This window comes from Equus przewalskii, chromosome 19 (genome assembly GCF_037783145.1).
Source record: "Equus przewalskii isolate Varuska chromosome 19, EquPr2, whole genome shotgun sequence".
Classification (NCBI taxonomy): domain Eukaryota; kingdom Metazoa; phylum Chordata; class Mammalia; order Perissodactyla; family Equidae; genus Equus; species Equus przewalskii.
The window spans coordinates 46,750,079-46,773,169 of record NC_091849.1 but is presented as its reverse complement, the minus strand read 5'-3'; the positions used below and the strand labels follow the sequence as shown (position 1 = coordinate 46,773,169).

Genomic DNA, 23,091 nt, shown 5'->3' with positions numbered 1-23,091 from the left:
AGATGAGGGCCCAGAGAAAGAGGTTTCCTCGCAGTTTCTATAAATGCCTATGGATTTTGCCTATGTCAACAAGATTACTAAATCTCCAGATTTAGTCTACATGTTTTCTGGAGATGTGTTGTTGTTTATGTAGAACATGTGAACGGTCATATGAAACTTCATTTTACCATTTGAATATTAACTCATTTTGTTTACTTTGCTTTTCCTGGCTAAGAGTTTGAAAATTTCCCAAAGGTCACAGTGGAATTCCTCACTTTGTTTGACAGGCTGAAGACCAAATTTTTGAATGTCAGACACACTTATAAACATTCTGTTTGTCTGTTGTCTAATGCCATTTCATTTATATTTTTTCTGAAGAAAATCTCTTTTCCCCAGCAAGAAAACTCTATTTGGAATTAAGTCGTATGCAGGTCCTGCTGCACCAGGTTCTTCTATTTCTTTCCTCTCAGTTTCCACACCCTTCTAAGGGAAGGGCAAGATATCATGACGGGCACAGGTTACAATCATATGAGTGGAACAACTCAGCCTTTCATATTGTGATTCCAGATTGACTGCAAACCCATCCAAACCTTTTCAGCAACATGCAGCGTTGAATGAGAAGTTATTCAGAAACCACAGTTGCAACTCCTGGACCCAGACACATGCATGTTCAAATCCCTTCTCTGTCACCTTCTAGTGGTATTACCTTGGCCAAGTTTTCCAACCACTCTAAGCTTTAGCCTTCTCATCTTTTATGCGGGTTAAGAAAAGCTCACACCTCAGAGGCTATTGGGTGGATTAAGTGGAATACTGAATGGAAATATTCAAATACATTAATAGAAGTAGAATGCCCATTATATAGAGTGAGTGTACCAAGTGTGGGGAGAGGCCAGAGCGGCTGGAGCACTCCACTTCAGGTGTAGGCAATAATAGCATTGGCTGTACAAAATGTAAAGAAATAAAACTGAATAAAATCTGGTCTGCTTTTCATTATCCCCATGTATTGTCATTTTAACAACCTCCGTGGTAGAATGCTCCTCCCTGCTGGGTAGGACCACACCCTCTGTGCCACTTCCCCTACCCCCCATGTCAAATTCTCAGTTGTACTTCTATCGCTTTCTCTCCGACCCTCCTGGGCAAGGGCGGCTGTTGCTAGGGCTATGGAGTGTTGTTATTCTCTGCTGCTGTTACAATGATGTCAATGTTGATATCTGACGATGCAATAATAAACGCGAAGCTCTAACAAGGGGCAACATCGCTGTTATTCCCACATTAGAGCAGCTCTTCCACGGTAAATCTGATGCTCGCTTCCACTCAACAAATGGCCCCATAAAATTCTTTATTTGCCAGGATCTGATGGGAGAACTGCCTTGTCAGGGATTGGGATGCACTGTCACGTTCAGGCCTGAAATTAATGAGCAAGCCATCCTTTAGGAGCAGGTTTCTCTCTGGGTGCAGTAACACCTCTAAAATCCCAGTTTGATAACCAACAACTCGATTTGAATATGAGCCCAAGCTTTTTGGAAAATATGTAACTTCATAACAAACAAAATGAAAGAAATATAGACTGAGTTAACCAGAAGAAACAAATATAGTTTTTAGAATAATTTGAAGAAGGCCTTGCTAGGAACATTTGAGAAAAAAGAATTGTTCTTGGAAGAAAAGGAAGAAAGGAAGAAGACAGGGGAGGAAAACATGTAGAAAATCTTTCAGTTTTTTGTAGGGCAAACTGATTGACCTATATTACATTTGAGAAGAAAAAGCAAAATTAAATTAAGAGATGCTTTAAAAAAAAAATGTGGTCTACTTCTTCCCGAATTAGAAAATGCTTATTTAAATGATTGAAAATCAAATGTGTACAAAGCACCACGTCATCTTTGTGCATTGATCCAATAAGACTCGGCACCGTATTGTATTTTGGCAGGCAGTATTTAATCTTCGGTCCAGCTATTCCCCTGTGGCCATAATATTCCAAGTACTTTTCCAGCCTCTCTCTATTTCCAGACCAATATCAAAGCTGGCACTCTTCTTGCATCCAGGGCCACTCCCAAACCTCAGGGACTCTCTGTTTGATATCGTGCAAATAGTAACCAGGAAAGGGAGGCTGAGACTTGACTAGGTAATGAGAGGTTTCTTGTGTTAAGATGCAGCAAACCTATCACATGAACCCCAGGAACTCAAGTTTCAGAATATCGCAGAATCATAGCTAGAGAGCAAGTTAATGATCACCTACTTCAATTCAATTACTTTGTGTTAGTTTACAGAAATAAATCTAAGCCATATTGACATCTAATTATTTGACCAAGGTAAGACAGTGGTTAAGCAGGAGGAGAACCCAACTAATGGTTAAGACAAAAGTAGAACACTGACTGCCTGAAATTGTCTCCAGAACTTTAACCACCTTCCACCAGAGGAGAATACTAGTTTTGACATAAATTAAGTACTGATAAATTTATTTACAATTGCTATAAAAGTGGATATCTACACTCCTTTGTTATTTTTTTGAATATATAGTGTGGATAAATTACTATTAGAATGAGAATGGTGTTTATGTTAGGTTTTAAGCATATAAGGTGCAACAACACAACAATGAGACTAAACCTACAAGCCATATTTGATGCACAATGCCATATATAATGAATTTTAGGTTATTAATAAATGCAAATCTTATCTAAACTTCTTATAACTTTTATCAAGTCAAAATATTTGCATGAACTCCTCGGGTCAGTCATTTCCATCCCATACATACATGGTGGTCAGAGATAGTGGGTTTTCCAGTAGAATACTACTTATATATTTGTATCCTATTGAAATAAAAGTAATTTTTAAGTATCAAATATCACTGGACTTCATTTGTGTACTATTATGAAGCTTTCAACATAAATGAATTATAAATCAGAAAAACAACTGCATGGTTTCCAGAAACTAATTTGCTCCTTACAGAAAAACTCAGCACCAAGGTTAGGCTCAGTTGCCCAACATCCAAACATCCCCCTCTTCACACCATGCTTCTTCCTAAAGAAACTTTTGTTTAAAACAAAACAAACTGACAGAATGAACCCCACTAAACTCCCACAGGACAATGTGACTAGAGAGGAGGCTGGCCCTGTTCCTAGGCCCGGCGTGCATCCAGATTGGTTGAAGCCGATTATGGTGTTATCATTCCTCTCACCAGTGATTGATTTAGACATGGGCATGGGAAATGAGACTTCAGAAGAAATCTTCCGGGGGTCTTCTGGGAAAGGCTTCTTCACTCTTAGAAGAGACACGCAGAGAGAGGCAGCTCCTTCTTCCTCAGGATCTTGTTTCTCCTGGATGTGTTGCCTATGAAGCAAGCACAGCACAAAGTTCATGCCCTGGGGATGGGCAAAGCAGAATGAGGAAGAGGACTTGGATTCTCAATGACACCCTTGAATCTCTAAATTAACCAACTCTACAAGTGCTGTTCTTCTGGACATCTTGTTATGTGAGATAAGAAATGTCCTTGTTATTTAAACCAGTTGCAACTGGAAACATCCAAAATGATAGAGACCAAAATTTCCTGTAAAACTTTCTCTCCTGGATGTGCCCTCCCTGGATACAACAGGCCTGACTAGGAGGTATGGGTGATCCAAGGCAAACTCCTTAAGCCATCACAGAAGGAGCTCAAAGAGCATTTTCTTAAAGCCCCAAAGCCAGAATTGCTTGAGATGGCGGTGGTGGAACAAGTCCCACATGAAATGACAAAAGGGGATCAGATGTTCACCTTGGACCCAGAACAGGAACTTGGGATGAACAGGGCAAGAAAATGCAGAAGGAGGATGAGGGAGTTTGCCATCTGGTCATCAGACTCATTCCCTCTTCTTCCTAGGCACACAGCTACTACACTGCATTATTCAGCCTCTCTTGCGACTAAGTTCTAATCAGAGGATATAAAAAGGAAGTGATGTATGCCACCTTCCAGACACAGCCATAAAACTTCCCAGGTACACTCCTCCAGGCTCTTTTCCTCTTTCAGGAGGCTGGCTAGGAAATGACCTTAGAAATGACCTTGGACGCCATTAGTTAAAGGTGGATGAATGACTTATGGAACGGAGGCCTCTGTGCTCTACTTTTTCCTGCTGAGCAGGAATATGCATAATGCACTATTAACCTTGAATAAGATATAAACTTTTATTGTTTTATATTGCTGAATTTTAGAGGTTTATTTGTTGCAATTGCTAGTATTCGAGCATTAATTAATACAGCAAAGTTACAGAGTTTTGGTGAATAATATAACCCAAGTGAGTCAATAATATAACCCAAGTTTACAAATAAGGAAACTGAAGTAACTTGTGGAGCTGGCCTAGAACTCAGCTGTTCTGTGTCCAATTTCATGTTCTTCTGGCGTCCTATCTTGCAAAAGGACAAGCGGACAAACTCCAACTTGATTCCAGGTCTTGAAAAACCGATATTGACCAAGATATATCAGAGAAGACAAGTCCTGTATTAACTAAACAGTACAGATTTTGTGTATTATTACTGAATGGCCTCTAAATGCACTGCTTTCAGCTTTATTTTAAGCTTTAAGTCAGATTTACTAGAATTATTGTGTGATTGATACCACTGATATTTTAGTGGAAATTAACTTCCTATAGGTTGATCTGGAACATTGCTAATATCTCCCTTCTTTTTAGCATATAATTTATCTTTCTAATGAATCCATAATAGTATTTGGCATTATCTTTTTACAGTATCAAAATTAAGGAAGCATGCTTTTCTTCTTTCCCCATAAATAATTTTTTCTAATAAAAAATGAATATGCTTTCATTATAGAAAAACAATTGAGAAATTACCCACTGAACCAGTTTCTCACTGTTGGAGCTGGAGGTTACAGGTCTTCAAGGGGAAGAGGCTACAGTGATCCATGTGGCAACAGATTAGAGTTGGAAACATAAGTATAAACTCATATTTATCTTAGTGTAGTTACACTGTTATATGGAGAATAATTTATAGATACACATACACACATATTAGCATACACCCATCTATTTCCTTACTGTCAGCTGAGAGGGCTTAGAATACCACCACAACAGCAATCAGCACAAACAGAACCCATGTGTCTGTTTCTGATACCATCCTCCAATAAAACAAAGGGCCCCTTGGAGAAATGGCTGATTCTAGGACTGGGGCAGGAAAGATACAAGATAAGACTAGAATATCTTATAGTGAAAGAAAGTAAGGAATACTTTTTTAAAAAGCATCCCCCAATAATGGGATGTGTCAAATGGATAAGAAGTCAACGAAAAGAGCTCCCAATGGCCAAAGTTGGAACAATTTGGGCAAGAAAGTAAACAAAGTAGTATCAAATTGTAACTCCAATTATAAAATAAATACTTAGAAATATCTTTGAGTCCATACTGTAGTGACATAAATAAAAGATTGAATAAGTAGAATAGAATGGAATAGACCTCTATCCCATGTACAAGAATTCCAAATAACTTATGTAGAACCCCACCTCAAGTTGCATGACTCCCACTCCTTAAGTGCAGGCTGCACCTAGCGACTTCCCCCCAAAGAAGACAGTCTGGTAAGGTGGTCGGAGAAGAGGAACTTTACATTGGAGAAACCTGACAAACACTACTTAGGGCAGGTGATCAAGGTCAACATCAACAGTGATAAGACACACTGATAGGATGTACCTTTGATATGATGTAATGAAAACAGCTCTTTACCAAGAAAATGGTGTTTTTACTCCCCAAAACTCCTAACCCCAGTCTAATCATAAGAAAAAATCAGACAATTCCCAACTGAGGGATATTCCACAAAATACTTGACGAGTACTCATCAAAACTGTCAAGGTCATCAAAAACAAGAAAAATCTGAGAAAGTGTCAAAGCTGAGAGGAGCCTAAGGAGACACGACAACTAAATGCAATGTGATGTCCTGAATGGGATTCTGGAACAAAAAAGGACATTAGGTAAAAACTAAGGAAATGTGAATAAAATATGGACTTTAGTTAATAATAATGTATCAACATTGGCTCATAAATTGTAACAAATGTACCATACTAATGTAAGATTATAATAGGGGACTGGACGGGGAACATAAGGGCACTCTGTGTACTATCTTTAAAACTTTTCTATAACTTTAAACTGCTCTAAAATTAAGAAGTTATTTTTTGATCTCCAATAATCTCATCATCTAGCAAGACACAGAAAGATTTTAATGCAAATCTTATGGTTTTTTCTATCAAAATTATTTTTTATTTTTCAAAGTGTTTTCATACTGTACAGACTTTTTCACTTACCATTTAGTGAATGTATTTCCATGTCCTTATAAATCTATGAGATGATTTGTATTTATGTCAAGTAGTTCATCTTAGGGATGTTTCATAGATTATTTAGTCAATTATCTATTGGTATCTTTATTCTTCTCTAATTCCATTGAATTTATTGAGGAAGGATCTGTGGGAAATGGAGAGAGTAAGAAGAGAGGAAGCAATTCTGACATATTTGTTTATTGTGAGAAGAGAGGGATGGGTCTGGTCCGATGCTGCTAGGGAAAACGCAATGGGCTGAGAAACAATAGATCCCCATACTAGTCTCAACTTCACAAATAACTCTGAGCATGGCCTTAATCTCTACAGTTCCGTGTCCTTATCTATAAAACGAAGTAGATAATTTACTTAAATGTCCATTCCTAAAGTCTATTATTCTATATTTTGCAGATAGACTATCTTTTAGAAAATTTCATGCAGAGGATATGACCAAGTAGACTTAATATAATAAAGAGAGTATAGAAAATGGATGATGGATACATTTCCTCTTTGCCGTATAGACAATGGCACTAATGGAATACCTTACATGAAATGACATGGAGATCTGACAGTTAATTGTAAAGGGAGTGCTTTCTGCTAAAGAAGACGGAGGACAAGTCCATGAATGTTGCAAGGAGACTGAATCCAGCTGAAAAAGGAAAGGCTGTCTAACAACAGAATGGGCTTCCCAGAAAAATGAGTAGTTCTTAGATGTGGAGAATTCTGCAGCATGGGTTGGATGGAGAACCATCAGGCATCCTATAGAAGCGATTCCTGCTCCGGGTAGGTAGAAATTCAAACTGAATGGTCACCAAGGTCACTTTCAATTTTAAAAGGCTGGAATTTTTCTTTAATTATATACAACACCACCTTTAGACTATTGCCCTTAAGCATTGCCCCGGTTTCTGAGCTCCCTGCTGTCTCATTGGTTTCTTTACTGAAGAATCGATTCTACTAGCAAAAATAAAAGAAGCTGAGTCTTTTGGCTTGTTTGTATGCATAGATGGGTACATCTCTAACGACCTAATGAAAAACAGGTCCTTTCACTGTGACTAAGAAAGTGTGAACAAATCATCTCTTGAAACTCAATCTTCTCTTCGAAGTCAATGCAAAAAGAAGAGAACTTCGGAAAGCAGGTCTCCAGTTCACAACCAAACTTGTGAAGTTGTCCTCAAGATTTACTGACATTCTGTCTAGAACATGAACTTGTAAAAGCCCCAATAGGTAAAAAATAAAATACACACACTTATCAATATTAAAGTTTTTGAAGTTGATCTGATCTGCAGGTGACAGCTCCTCACCTTCAGACTGAGGGAGAAATCACACTTGGCGGGAGTTTTCTTTCTTATAGGTGACTGACTGTCTTACACATCCAGTGACTCCAGCGTGTTTCCTCTACGCATCTGGCCCTCTCTATTCAGGCAAAAACTATGTGACGGCTGTCCCAAAATGTCTGTTTCTGTAATTCCATTCATAGGAGAAAATTAGATAGCCTCTCAGTCGGCTTCACCTCAGAAGAAATCAGATGGCTCGAAACATTCCTCAGGGGTGAGGGGTGGAAGGGAAAATGGGGGAAGGGGACCGAAACCAGCTTTAAGAACTTTTTGTCCTGAGCTTCAAAAGTACAGAAAGTGAATGTAATTTTATGAGAAAACACATATTGCCTGTGGATCTTCACTTCCAACACACACACACACACACACTCAAACACCAAGCCACAGGCGCCGGCTATTGGCAAATGCCTCCTCTCCAACCACCAGAGCAAGGAAGCCGTCGCTGGAGCCCCAAACGTACCACCAGTGCGTCGTCTCTGGAAGCCCTCGGCTGCAGCCCACCAGTCTGGGGAAGGGCAGCGTGGAAGGCTTTGCAGGGAAATCCCTTGCACGCTTTGTGGTATATTAAAAATGCAGCATCATCCTCTCCGCTCCTTTCCTTCGGCCGAAAAAGCAGAATTCGAGGGCACAGGGAAACTGGAGAGGCAAAAAGGCTGCTTTCCTCCAGGAGCCCTCGAGCTCCCTCCCTCCACGCCCCCCCTCCCCCGTTGGGCTCTAACTGCCACAGCTCCAATGGGCCAGCAGCACCTTCACCCATTTCCTCTTCTATTCACTCCGGCGGGGAGGGAAGAGGGAAAACAAAACTCTAAAAATAACTGTGAGTCTCTCAAAAAGAGAAAAGCTTAGCTGCTCCCCCCCTACCCCCGCCCCGCTCCAGCCCCTCTCTTCTCCCTCCTCCCGCCACCCCCCTCCTTATGGGGCACATGTCTGCTTCTTACAACACCGAGGCACATGGTTCCAGTTAGGCGCCGAACCCCACCAGGACGGAGAGGAAATCCACATCTGTGGGACGCTCCGCACGGAACCACCTCCAGCGAGGGAGGCCGGGGGACTGCAGCACCGAGATGAAGGGCTAGACCGAGGGGACGCTGCTCATGCGGTGAGACGGGGCGCGGGCGGCGACCCCGGCGCGGGGAGGCTGGGGAGGGGGGGCCCGCCGTGCCCCCGCAGCGCCCGCCCCCACGCGCGCTGTCGATATTTGCCCGCCTTGCTGCAACTTGCTGCAGTGTTTGAAAGAGTAGTAGGAGCGCATGGAGGTGGGGCCGGGGAAAGACCAGGCGGAGTGGTCGGGGGTGAGCGCGGAGGGGGTGGGGAGGCGGCGGCGGCGGCGGCGGAGGCGGCGGTGGGGAGGGGGGCTGGCCCGGCGCGGGTGGGATGGGGGAGCGGGGGGTAGCCCGGCGCTTACACATGTCACATGTGCTTTTTAAGACGGCCGGGAGCGCCTGCGAGCTGGATCTGGTGGAGGATGCTGCGGCAGGTGCTTCGCAGAGGGCTCCAGTCGTTCTGCCACAGGCTGGGCTTGTGCGTGAGCCGGCACCCGGTCTTTTTCCTCACCGTGCCCGCAGTCCTGACCATCACCTTCGGCCTCAGCGCGCTCAACCGCTTCCAGCCCGAGGGCGACCTGGAGCGCCTCGTCGCTCCCAGCCACAGCCTGGCCAAGATCGAGCGCAGCCTGGCCAGCAGCCTTTTCCCCCTGGACCAGTCCAAAAGCCAGCTTTATTCGGACTTACACACCCCTGGGAGGTATGGCAGGGTGATCCTCCTCTCCCCACCCGGGGACAATATTTTGCTCCAAGCTGAGGGGATCCTGCAGACCCACCGAGCCGTGCTGGAAATGAAGGTGAACCACAAGGGCTATAATTATACTTTTTCCCATCTGTGTGTGTTGAGAAATCAGGATAAGAAATGCGTGCTGGATGATATTATTTCAGTGCTAGAGGATCTCAGGCAGGCTGCCGTCTCCAATAAGACAACAGCCAGGGTGCAAGTGAGGTATCCCAACACTAAATTGAAGGTATGCTCCTCCTGCATGCTTCTGCCAATTAAAGAGGCAGCACTTCATTTCTTGCCCTAAACAAGCAAAGAAAATGCAGAGGTCTCATCCTTAAGACTCAGAAGCTGATGCTTCTTTCATTTTTGGGGGGAAAAGATGGGCAACTGAGTGAAGAAAACAGGCAATGAATGGTACGACTAGATATTAAGAAATTCAAAGCCAAACAAAACAAATGCCAAAAATGAAAAAAAAAAAGGAAAAAAAAGTTTTTTCTGAGACCCTGCAATTACATCTTTGTTCAGGGTTAATAAATCAGTGAATGGAAGGGGGAGGGGGAATCCTGAACAATTTGGGGGATTTCTTTTCATTATGGGGCTCAATGTATTTCTTATTACTGATTACACATCCACCTGGTACCATATCCACCTATTTACATCTTCAGCCTGGCTTGATTTTGACACGAAGGGAGTTTGTGTTTTGGTGCCCTGTGAGTGTGTGTCTGAAAGCAGTGGGTATGAATGTAGTAGAGACTCCAGGAATTATGTGCATGTGTGTTTGCATAGCAAATGAAGCAGAAATTTTCTGTGTGTAAAAACGGGGATGTGCATCTACCTGATGTACTAGTTTACTGAGTCTTGCTATCTTCTTTCCGATAAAAAATCCAAACCAAAGCAAGATTATTGGAACAGCCCAATAGCAAAAGAAAAGAAAAAAATTGACATTCAGCAAAAATTGCAAAGAATGATTATTTCGGCATTAGACATATTGTGCTCTTTAAACTTTCAATTCAAATTTTGTTGCTGAAATGAGATTTCTAAACTCATTCTACACTGTCGGGACTGAGCTGCTGCAGGCAAGGAGGCATGCAGTCTGCAGGTGACTGAAGTTTCAGGGACAAATGTGACTTCCAAAAGAGTCATTGCACCATTTGTATGCTCGACCCTGTGCATGCTCAGTAGCTGCACGACCAAGAACTCCCAAGACAGGTGTTTCCCAAGAAGAAGGAATTTTCTTTCTTCTAAGGTGTCTGAGGATGTGTGTGTGCTTCTGTGGAGGTAATGGAATAGAAGGGACCCCAGTTTCAATAAATGGATGAGTTAATATAGGAAATCACTAACATTTCCATTTATTTGATACAATCAGCATCTATACACAATTAAAAAATAACCTTCTCAAGATTCTTGAGATAAAGAGGCTCTTTTTCCTGAACTGAAGGAGGATTTAATGAACTTAGAAACTGATTCCTCCGGAAACCTCATGACCTGCCTCCTTTTAACATATTGTCCTTGTTTCAGTGCATCCAGGGTCTGACAGGATTTCAGCTTTACAAAGCTGAGCAGCCCTTTGAGGTTTAGTGACACTAGACAGATGATTCACTAGCTTGAAATCTAGGTAAGGGCTTGCCTGCTTCACACTTATTGAAGGGAGCATGATAAATATATGTGGTTGGGCAGCGTGCTTTTTGTTTCTTGAATCCTTTGTCATCAAGATTATTGCTTGCTAAGAAAAGGATGTGGTGGGAAGGTGATTCTCCTAGTGTATGGTCTTTCAACTGAGTTCTTTCCTGTGCCAAACATCTGGTGTAAAGAAAGATTTGAAACTGTGTCATATTTAAACTTCAATTTGTTTTCCCTATTGAGGCAAGTTTGCGGTTTATTAATATGCATTATTAGTTGGATCCTTTATTCAGCGATACTCTCCAGGTGTGAGAACTTTGTCCAATCAGCCATTGTGGATATATTGTTTATCTGGCAATATCATTACGACATTTATGGTACAAACCCCTGAGGTCTTTAATTCATTTGTTTGAGAATCATTGGGCATGCTCCTATAATTTATCAGGTGCTTTTCTGGGCACAGGAGACAGAGTTTGGGACAAGAAAAGCAAAGTTCTTACTCTTACGGGGCTTAAAAGTAGTGATGTCAGTGTCCTCACCCAGAGTAACCTGCAGGCAGGGACTCTGCAGTCTTCCAGTCCACCACTGAGCCAACGCCATGCTAGGCCTATACCAGGTGCTCCATCTAAACTTTTTGGCTGATTGGTTGGTCAGTCTACACCCAGGTAGGAGGCTGTGGATAATCATAAAAGAATAGAGTAATTGATTAGAAAGGTCAATGTGGTAATTATTCTACTAACCGTAAAAAGAACCGGAGAATTATACATTGCCTCTATAACTATAAAGCCCTTATTCCGATACAGACTAATTTCAGTGTTTCCTCAAATGTGTTGGCTTGACTACCTCTGCATGGTTCAGTGGGAGTTGTTCAAGCTATGTTTGGGAAAATGAATCCTTTGAGAATCTTCTGAGAGCAAGGGACCCTCTCAAGCATCCCAATGTAATCTCACACATGCTAATGCAATATAAAAGATAGTTGATGGAGTACCAAAGGTACATAGAATGCTATCAAAGGGTCTCCAAGGACTTCCAGGTCAAGAACTCCCTGGCACAGAGCAAAGTGAGATGGCCTTTCATTTTGAGTACATGTTATTTGGAAGTGATTTCAATTCACGTGTGGCAGTGGTTCTCAGAGAGTGTCCCTATGATTCTGAAGCATGCTAAAGGTTGAGAGTTTCTGGTGGATGCAATTTGAGGGAAAATTTTATTTATACATTTTTTGGCCTTCTATTTCATTTTGCTTTCCTCTGTTATACTTGGGTCACCCCTCTTTCCAACTCTGGCCAATATGGAAAATTTTAGTGCTGGAACATGCTATTGGTGGACAGGGAAACAAGAGTTGAGAGAAAATGCAAAATAAATAGCAGTGGCTGAATAATGTGAGTAGGAATCCGCAATCCTGTGACATGCAAGAAACACTAGGTCGGTTCTTGGAGATAATCTGAAGATGTAGAAACACTGATTGACAGAAAGAAGTGGTCAGAAACAGTTATGAGAATCAGAAGGGCACCTTTCAAGTATTATTAAGACGCCCAAGTAGTCCTGAGCACAGAAATGTTTAGAACTTCTGATAAACATGATTATCTTGACAAGGTAATCCAGACAAGCAGAAACACAGAGAGTCGCCTGGTATGGAATTCCAAACAGGCTCAGATAAAGCTGGTGTGAAAAAAGCAGCAGTCAGCTTAGAATACTACAGAAGAAATGAAATGCATACACATTTTCAAAAGCTGTGTAGAAATGAAACCAAAATCTGAAATCCCTACGCCTGTAGAATATGAACTCTGCAATTGTGCCCGTCGTTAGAATCTTTAGATTATTATAGCGCTGATTAAGCACAAAGGTCATGTTTTATATTCCTTCTGTACTATTCATGTTCCCTTACCCCACCCTTGTCCACTTCTATGTAGATAGTATACACATCATTGATTAGTCTGTTGACAAGTTTGAACATTTATTCTGTAAATAACAAAGTTATCAGCACTTTTCAAACCCCTGTGGCATGCTTTTATTTTAAAGGCATTCTCTACATTCTCCAGATTTTTGTAAAGTGTTTTTGACCTCAATAATTTGGGGGCCATTTTTTTCACCCATAGAGACATACATATTGTGTAAGTTAATACAATGTGGCCAGGCTGAATTTTTAAGTTAAATACGTAACGTATCATTGAAACCAATCTCTTGATTAAAATGAGACAGGCACTCAAGATCCTTAAGCAAGGACTACTCTGGACTTCAAGAAATGTTTTTGTTACAATTGAAGCAGCTCAAGTGGTTGCAGGTAATATTTCCCTGCTTCTTGGGTAGGCTGTCATGATCTCACTTTTCCATCTGGCTGGTTCCAAGAATGTAACAATTCCCACATGTCCCCAGTTCTTTTAGTTTGGCCACAGCAAAAAGCATAGGTAAAGTAGAAGCAGGCAAATGTGGTCGATGGCAAATGGTGAGAAAAGAATGAAGCAGATTTGATTCCCTTGCAGCCCATCCTTCCCATCAAATTCCATTAATACCACACCTCGAAACAGACGGTTCATTGAAGTATACGTACTTCAATGTTCCACACTTAAATATGGAGCAAAGAAAAACTTTCCTGCTTCTTAACAAAAGATAGTGTTTCTTTGGGTACATTTGGAGTACATCTTCCAGGTTTGGACGATGTTGCTGTTAATCATTTAGTTCCAATCTCAGTGGAAGGGCAGCATAAGCCAACAGGGAAAATGAGGACCAACATTATTTTTAGAGATTTCTGAGAAAAGTTATTCCATAGACTAATTTTTCTAATTTATTCTAAAATCTCCTAAGATATCCATGTCAGGATCTTCTCTATTTTTATTTAAGCTTAATTTCCTGATTCTATCTCTTCATAAGGGAAAACACTGATACCTTATTGAATGTTTGGTTTGTGTCCTAAGTGGTCTTGGTGGTTTATACACAGCATGTCATTTTTACAAGTTTATGAGTCAAGGGAAGTATTTTTATTTCCATTTTATAAATAAGGAAAGTGAAGACCAGGAGGTTAAGTGAATTCTATGAAGTCGCCAAGGTAGTGCATGTTGGAGCTGGAGTTTAACCTCAGATCTGTCTGTACTGAGGTTCATATTCTTAACCATAATACTATTAGGTCTTATAACATCCTGCTCCATTCTTTGTAACAGCCTTTTGTACTAAGAAAGAACGAGGGCCATAATGCCCAAGCCATCTCAAATCCATGTTAAAATACCGCTACTGATCTACCATACCAGTATCCCTGCAGAATAACCAGTAGATAAGATGGTAAAGTAAAGCTCCACTCTCTTTTCACCCTTAAGGGAGTGAAGCTTCTAGTTTGGGCAAACTCCTACCATCTGCCTACTGTGGAACCTGCCACAAAAAGTTAAGTGAATTCCTCACTGGCACATGGTTTCACCTTTAATATCATTTCACATCAACTCAGAACAAACTCGAGTGAGGCTCCAGGATCACGTGAAAGTGAGAAGCCTATAATATGGTCCAAGATTTTGAGCCAGGGGCTTCTGTGCCAGACAAGCTTGGATATTTCTGTCTTAAATTGGCATCAGGAAAAAGAATTGATGAGATGGCATGGGACAATATAATGTGGATTAAATTGAGAAATTTTCAGGAGATTTAACTTCTAAGCCCAGTTCTTTAAAGATCGGTTGTGTGACATTGGACAAGTCCCATCACCAATCTGGGCTTCAAGTTCTAGGATTCTTTTGTAACATTCTACCACGTAGTAGGTATCATTTCAATGGATTTGGGAATATATTCTAGAATATTTTTCCTCTGGAGTAGAGTAGATGTACTTGATTAGATTTGAATATAATGTTGTACAAAGTTAATCATAGTTTCTTAACTAAATTTTTGTACATATATTTCGTAGCCACCGTATCAGGATAAGTTAATTCATTAAGTGTTTCTGAGTGTTAGTTCGAAAACTGGCCCCCGAACGCAGAGGGCAAGGAGAGACGAAAGAAAGAAGCAGACTACTTCAGAATGATAGGTGGGAGGTTTAATAAGCAAGGGAACTTACAGATGAGGCTTGTCTTAGGCAGCCACAAGACGAGTAGATCTCTACACCTGACTGCCAGAATCTTAAAAGTTTATATGGAGACCTTACCTGGGTTCAGTCATGTATTCAGTTGGTCTCAACAACACAATGCTCTCTCAAGGCTGCGTCCTTGAAAACAGCTTCCACTGTGGTAATAGTGGTTGTAGCACACATTCCAAGGACAGGGGATGGGTGAGGAGCCTCTGATTGCCCGGCTCTAGCTCTCAGGTGTAGCTCTTGGATCAACCAGTGGTGATGTCCTCTCATTGGGCTCCTCCAACACTACGTACCCTAGTGGGAAAAACACTTGCTTGGTATTGGGAGCCTGGCTCCTTCTCCTTGGCTTCAACGAAGACCTACTTTAAACTAAGCAGTTTTTATAGTTACTTATTTATACTTCTTTTCATTTTGGGAATTCAAGGATTAAGGCAGGATTAAAAACAAATAAAAGGAACAGAAATGGTTCTGTCCATTCTTCTCATTTCCCTACCCTCAGCTGATCTGATGGTGGTTCCCTCAGTTGTCCAGCACCCACCAAGAGCTTGGGGTAGGGGCAGGGAAAAGAAGTCCAAAAGATACACACAACATTATGGAAGTATAGAATGAACTAAAGCCACTCTCCCCACAAAATAAAACACTCCTTTGCTTCTCTTGCCACTTTAGACAATAATGAACTCTTAACAGTTTTTTCTTAATCTTTTCTATTATAAACATTATTACAACTGAAACAAGCTATTGTGTTGTGCTTTTCAAAATATATTGTTTTTGGAGAATATTTTGCATTTTAATCCATCGGCTATTACACCATTATTAGGCCACATTGCTTTTAATTTAGTTTTAGAGTTGATCGGCAGATACTCAATCCTACTCCAGATATATCCAGACATTTCTATGCATGCTCAATAAAACTGATTTTAAAGAGGAAATCTGGAAACTCCAAGATTCTAGATTTGCATAAGACAGCTCTAGATTGGACAACCGGTCTGTTTCTACCCTAACTTAGTCAAACAAATCCCCCGGGCCCCATCCCCAGGGTGGAATCATGAGAGTGACTCATTTCTCTGGATTGTTTCTGCCAGTGTGCTATGGACAAGGTTACATTCATCACAGCCCTGGCACACAGAGAAAAACATGTAAGCATTGCTTCTGATGTAAAAGTGCCCCAAGTTGCATTGTAAGCTACAAAATTAATTTTGTTTTCTAAGACCTTGCTCCTCAAAGTGTTGTGTATGCACCAGCAGTGTCAGCATCACCTGGGAGCTTGTTAGAAAGGAGAACTCCCCAGGTCTCACCACAGACGTACTGAATGACCAGAATCTGCCTTTTAAAAAGCTCCCCAAGTGATTCGTATGCACTTGAGAGTTTGAGAAGCTCAGGTCTAAGACAGAAGGTTGACCTTAGTATTCTTCATTCCTGGCTTGAGTTTGAAGTAACCTGTGTCGAGTCAGACCAAAGGCACTGTAAGAAAATTGAGTAATTGAGCCCATAGCCATATCGTGGAGTCATGTGATAGAGACATTGTGGAAATGCCTGGAGAATTATCCAGCAGCTATTCCACTTTGAGAAAGTCTCACCCCTCTCATCTGTAGTTGGGCCTGTCACTTGTCTAAGCTGAAAGCTGATTACTGTCATTCAATATTTTCCAAAAATGTTGAAATTAAATCTAACCACCTCTTTAAGAAAAAACATCAGCAGCGTTTTTCTTAAGCCCCTTTGCAGTTATTTCACGATAGTAGCAACATTAAGCCCTAGTTAGCCTGATTATGTTAATATTATATGAGAACACAAGATATAGGAACTATACATAGGAACAAGAGTATTTGGGGAAAATGAAATACAAAATTACAGTGGAGTGTATTTGTGAAGTGGCACTGCTTCCATGCTTTTCTCAGAGAGGATGATTATGGCAGAGCCATTCGTTGAAATCAAGGCTCATTCTCTGTCATTCTGGAGAATTCAGGGCCTCTGAAAGGTACCTACCTGATGAGCTTCGGTCAAAATGAGTGGGCTCTGCTTAGTTACAGAATTTGTGTTAGAACCGCCAGTGTTTTCCCTCCTGAACTACCCTCCCAATGTGGAGAGGCCTCACCTGGGCCATTCTGACTTTCTTCTGCTCTCTCAAAGGCTGAAGGCAGAATACAGGCTCTGGGTTCCACAAGGCAGAAATATGCTTAAAGGGTTCTCCTGGCTTCTGGAGGGCCTGAAAGCAGCTCCAGGTGTTTGTGAGTTCATCCTCAAAGTTTACACTTCCCTTTGAACGTTCGGATCTGTTCTCTCACCTCACCAGGGCTCTTAATTACATGGAGGGAGAGAATGTTCAGTTCTCATTGTCACTGCAGATCATACTAACGTGGGCAAGATGCACGTTAGATTCAAAAGCCATTCACATGTTCATTCATTTGGGCAACTAAAAGTGTCTGCTACGTGCCAGTGTTGGGTACTGGAGATTCAGTGAGGAGCACAAGAGATGTGGTGCTTGCCCTCCAGGAGCTTGAGCCTAGTAAAAAAGACAAAAGTCACATAGAGAAATTCATAATCACAGATTATCACGCAGGGAAAATACATGGTGCTGTGAGAGAAGGATACCGAATCTGGGGGTGTTAGAAACAACTTTCCTGATGAGGTGACTGTGAGCTGAGATATGAAGGGTGATAGGGGATTAACACACAAGAGGGGATTAGATGGTAGAAGCAAAGGTTCAAAGGCGAGGACATGGTACCTAGGGTGCATTGGCCAAAAGCCACTGTGGATGGAAGTTGAAGTGTGATGATGGGCCAAGGCTAAGGGCCATGAAACAATTTCTTGAGAGTTGGGGTACCATAAGTTAGATCCAGATCTATGAATCTGGGTTGTCTGGATTTGCTTCTTTGCTCTGTCCCACTAGCTCTATGGCTTTGTACAAATGCATTCTTTGTAACTCAGCTCCCTCATCATGGCCTCTACCTCTTAGCTTTGGGTGAACTTAAATGAATTTGTGATACCTAAAGTAGTGCTTTTCAGACTCTAATTGTCACTTGGGGATCTTAAAAATTCAGTAGGTCTGGGATGGGGTGAAAGTCTGCATTTCTAGCAAGTGATTCTGATGCTGCTGGTCCATGAAGCATACTCTGAGTAGGAAGGTTATAAAAGCACTTAGAACAGCACCTGTTTTGTTATAAATTCTTAGCAAATGCTCGTGTTTTAACTACCTGAGCACTGATATTCTGCCCTTATCCAGAATCGGTTAATTGACTTTCTTGTGAACTCATGATGATGAAAACCCTTTATATTTCAACCCTCAAAGTGGAAACTCTTTCTATCAGGTGGTAGTTTTTTCTATTTCCTTAGTAAGTACAGTATGAGAGACATTGATCCCTCAGCTTTTTGCACTAAGGAGCTTGAGCTGCCTCCAGGGTCATCATTCTGAATGTGACCTCTCTTTGCTAAGGACAGTAGAAAGCAGCTAAGGAAAGCATGGGCCCTTAGTTTCAGTGTTCATGGGTCTGGAAGCATCTCGGAGGTTGAATTTTTGTGATATTCTCAATAGAGCTAGACTTGACCTCTTTCTCCTCTCTTGGCTCCTGTGACGTTCCAGTTCTTCCACATCTCTGATGGTTCCCTACTTCTTACTGGCTCACTCGTCTTACTATTCCTATATTTATAATCATTCCCATAAAAGAGTCTTTTTTGTTTTCTGTTCCCTCAATATTCTCATTCAAGCCAAACATCTATTTTCTTCCATGTCTATAACTCTTTTAACGGTATCTCTATTCTGTCATTTACTCACGCTCAGAATCTCAGTCACCTGCAATGAAGTCTGCACTCCCCTACTCCCACCCAGCCAAGACATATACACAGTAATATGCAATTAACTACCATATCCTGATCGCTCTACACCAGATGTTCTCAAACTGTGGTCCTTAGACCAATAGCATCCACATCACCTGGGAACTTGTTAGAAATGCACATTCTCAGACCTCATACCAGATCTACAGAAACTCCGAGAGTGGAGTCCACCAAGCCCTCTAGGTGATTCTGATTCCTGTTGAAGTGAGAGAACCACTGTTCTGTAATTGTGCTGCTCAGTGTTGGCTAAGTGTAGGAATTGTGAGGAGAGCTTTAAAAATACTGATGCATGAGTCTCATCTCCAGATTCTGATTTAATTAGTCTGGAAATGGCATGGGCATTGGGTTTCTTAAAAGCTCTGCTGGTGATTCTAATGGATTATCAAGTTTGAAGACCAAGGTCTCCTTTTCAGATTTCTTTTCCTTTTCTTTCTCATGGCCTCTCCCTTGGGCCTTCATTACCTCGTACCTATTTTATTTATGTGATATTCTAATCTCTCTCATATAATTTCTCACACATGGAACCTAGCCTGTGTAATAAGATCATTTGCATCTCTTGATTGTATTTTTCTTCTAACCAAATCTTGCAAGAGCTTCCCCTTGCCTGGAGAAGAAATAACAAACTCCTTACCATGGCCATTGAGAACTTTCCCTGGCCAGGCCCCAACTTTACTTGTAGTTTCAGGTTGTAGGACATTATATACTGTAGCCAAACCAAAGTAAACCCACCCTGAACTTTCCTCTTTTCTTATCTTCGTTCCTACTGTTGCTTTGCTTGGAATTTCCTTCACACTGTCAAACATCACTACATCTCTTAAATGCTCAGGTCTCAAAGCCACTTTTTCCATGGAGCTCCTTTAAGTGCTTCCAAAGAGAGAAAACACTTCCATGCACTTTGGAGGCACTTTGAAGGCCATTCCCTTAATCACAGTCCAACTTATAGGTTTGCTGCAAGTCTTTGCTAAAATGTAACTGTATGTGCCTAATGAACCAGTGGGGCTGGTAGCCTTCATTTTGTAAATTGGTTTGCCTGGGAGGAGCAAGCTAATAAGGAGGAGATCTGTGGGGCAAGTCCTTGGAGGAAATTTCAAGGGAAGAGGATAAAAGCCCATCCCGGTCAGTCTGACATTCTAAGGCTGTGTCTAAACCTATAGAAAGATGGCCACAGAAAGACATTGGAAGCTGTTTCCATGAGTGGTCCTGAGAAACATGAGGCACAGGCAACATAGCTTTGGGCTTAAGAGACAAAGGGCCATCAGCAGAGGAAGAGAGACACGCTTTCCCCACTTGTACACAGCACACATGTGACTCCAGCTCAGGAGAGGCTGCAGGGAGCATAACATGGCTTAGGCACCTGGTAAGGTTGCCAGATTTAGCGAATACAAATACAGGACATTCAGTTAAATTTGACTTTTGGATAAGCAAATAATAATTTTTTAGTATAAGTATGTCCTCAATATTGCATTCTTGACGTATCTGAAATTCAGATTTAACTGAGTGTCCTATGTTTTATCTGGCAACTTAGCACTATGGGAATTCGCAGAACCACATCTGAAGACCCCGGCATAGACTTCAGAGTGTTGTGGAGATGGGAACCAGCAGCAGTTGTAACTCACAGTAGTGGTCATCAGCCATGGGGCTGGAGAGGAGGACCATGTAAGGTCCAATTGGGAAATAGTAAAGATATTCTAAGGACTCACAGAAATGCATAAGTAAAAGTTTTCAGGAGGCAGAGTTCCTGTCTTTCTCAGTGGGCATGCAAGCAAGTGAAATTTAAGTTCCTCTTAATATGACCTCATTTGTGTGTTGTGGCCTTAAGAAACCCAAGTTACATTTATTGTTTTAATAGCTCCAAGTGTTTATTTGCTAGTAAGTGAAAATTGAATGAATAAAAGAAACTTATCCAAAAGCTACACTGGATAAAGACTCCATTTAGCAGAAATGGCTTTCATTTTCTATTTTAGCTATGAGAAGATTAAAAATATTTATGCACAAGAGAAAAATTTAATTAAAGAAAATAGGTGATAGGTGCAGATTAGTGAAAATTTGTAGGATGGGAATATTAGCAAGCCAAAATCTGAACCCCTGGACAGAATAGGTTACCCTTTCCATGTATGAAATATTGCATTAAAAACAAAAGTGACTCATGCTATTAAACATTTGTACAACAGCACTAATGAGTATATGTGCTATTTAAAACCTGTCTTATTTTCCTTCAAGATTATAAAACTTTTAAGGGTAGGACTGTTATCTGGTTCACATTTCTGGCTTAAGAGAAATGTGAGGAAACACTAGCTTGTCATTTGTCCCTTCCCAAGAACCAGGTCTTCCTGCACATTGCAGTTTGGGGGATGATCTCTGTAGGGCAAATTCCTGGACAGATGAGGCAGAGCCGGAGAAATGGAGCAGGAGGACAGAGATCGTGGGGCACCAGTAAGTGCCCCTGGAGACAGACACACACCCTTCTGGAGCCCCCAGGGGAATGAGTAGCTGAGGGTCTGAACTAGTTTACTGACCTCTTTTCATAGATAGAGCACACCTCTCTAAGGGACTAGCACATAAAACTGATATTAGCAACTTGACTTTTATTATCCTTTCATTCTTTTCAAACATTTTTACCTTTGGGATTATTTTTAAGGAATTGGATCCTTTCTAGGATGTGACACTTTAGACATTACTTTATTAACTAATCACATCTTACCAGTGTGTCTCTTACTAAGCAACGTACAAGTTTATAATTTTGGTTAACTTACCTCAAAAAGTTGTTTATAAACTGATATTATCCTACTCAACTTCTTCCTGATAGGAGACTATTTTGGTAATTGATAACTAAATTAATGAGATCCTCACTTCCCACATTTCCCTCAGCTCGGTATCCTGGAAACTTATGCATGATGTTAAAGTTATGAGCATTGAAAATCTAGCCCATTTAGCGTAAGGTAACAAATGTTTTTATTGAGGTGGGTCCTATTTCTTAATAGATTGAGATAGGGTGGCCTCTTACTGATTGAGTCCCACTTTTAAAATTTTTAAATGATGATGAAGAGGTTTATAAAAAGGAAACTGACAAATCTATGTTTTAATTCAATTTTGTCATTTACTAGCTGTATGATTTTAGACATATAACTTAATGTCTTTGTCCTCCAGTTTTTCTACATAAAAAATAGTATTATTAATATCCACTCTGTAGATTTTCAAAATTTCTGACACTTGGTACTGTATTAATAAATTATAGCTATTTTTTATATAAGTCCAACATCATAACAACACCAAGAAAACTTTAGGAAATGAAGTGAAAAATCACTCACAATATCTCTCACCAATTCTATAAACAATTTATTTCCAGTCTTTCACTGTAAAATATACAGTTTCCAAATAGGGTGTATGCCTTTTTTAATCCTGTTTATTTTCATTTTTCCATAAGCATTTTCATAATTATCATTTCAGTGGTTGCTCAAAATTCTGGTAAGTGACTGTGACATAGTTTACTTAATTGTTCATTTATTGTTATCTTTAGAATATGTCCGGAGCAGTGTTTTTGGAGCTGATTTTCACAATCCTTAACAGGCATAAGGAAGAAAGCAAAATATCCTGGCTTGTCAACAAAAGCTGTAGGAAAAGAGCATTTTCTTATGTAATTTAAAATGTCACTTTCATAAGTATATGCACTTATGAAAGCAAGATACAAATATAGGTCAACAAGTTCCAGGGGAGCAGATGTCCCAAGAAAAACCTTGAATAGAAATTAAAAGGACCTGATTTATTTATAGACCAACTCCAAAATGCTGTAAATTGCTTTGTTAAGGACCACATCCAAGATTAAGCTTCTAAGAGGACCTTGTGGCTAATCCTATTATGAAGTAATTTTTATGGCTTTTCACTTGGTATAGCTCAATGATTCTCGAAAGAAACAGTTCAGGCACTTTCCAACTATGTGATGCGTGGGGCCCCTCCCCAGAGCAATTGAATCAGAATCTCCAGGGAAAGGACCTGAGAATTGGTATTTTTAAGCTCTTTGTATGGTTCCAGTGGATAACCAGATTGAGAAATACTGAGGGACCTTGGACCAACAAAAGATCCCACCATCCTACCCAGCTCCTCGGCAGATTCATAGGATGAGAGGTTAAGGGAATAATGAACCTTGAACCCCAGCTTCAGGCGGAGTGTGGGGCCTCGAAGGAGAGAGCATTTGCCCTGGCACCATTTCCCTGCCAGGTAACCTTGCCTCCATGGGAGCT

At 40.9% G+C, this 23,091-nt stretch overlaps 1 protein-coding gene and 1 long non-coding RNA gene across 7 annotated transcripts in view; one reads left to right on the top strand and one right to left on the bottom strand.

The window, feature by feature from the left end:
- Positions 1–1,889: 1,889 nt before the first annotated feature.
- LOC139077515 (uncharacterized) lies at positions 1,890–8,710 on the bottom strand. 2 transcript variants are annotated; one of them, XR_011530118.1, is made up of 5 exons: positions 8,529–8,710; positions 8,051–8,226; positions 7,558–7,715; positions 6,248–6,404; positions 1,890–3,303 (listed from the first exon to the last, which is right to left on the bottom strand). It is a non-coding gene; the product is annotated as an uncharacterized lncRNA (long non-coding RNA). The 2 variants fall into 2 exon arrangements; XR_011530119.1 differs by lacking the exon at positions 7,558–7,715.
- The window catches only part of PTCHD4 (patched domain containing 4), a 184,890-nt gene continuing 169,815 nt past the window's right edge, over positions 8,017–23,091 (top strand). The window contains exons 1-2 of one of the 5 annotated variants that reach the window (XM_070586199.1): positions 8,017–8,689; positions 9,019–9,430. In XM_070586199.1, coding sequence (XP_070442300.1) covers positions 8,685–8,689; positions 9,019–9,430 — 417 coding nt within the window. In that variant the 5' untranslated portion in view covers positions 8,017–8,684. Of the gene's footprint in view, positions 8,690–9,004; positions 9,605–23,091 lie in introns of those variants that run through there. The other 4 variants (XM_070586198.1, XM_070586197.1, XM_070586196.1 and 1 more) reach the window with 4 other exon arrangements.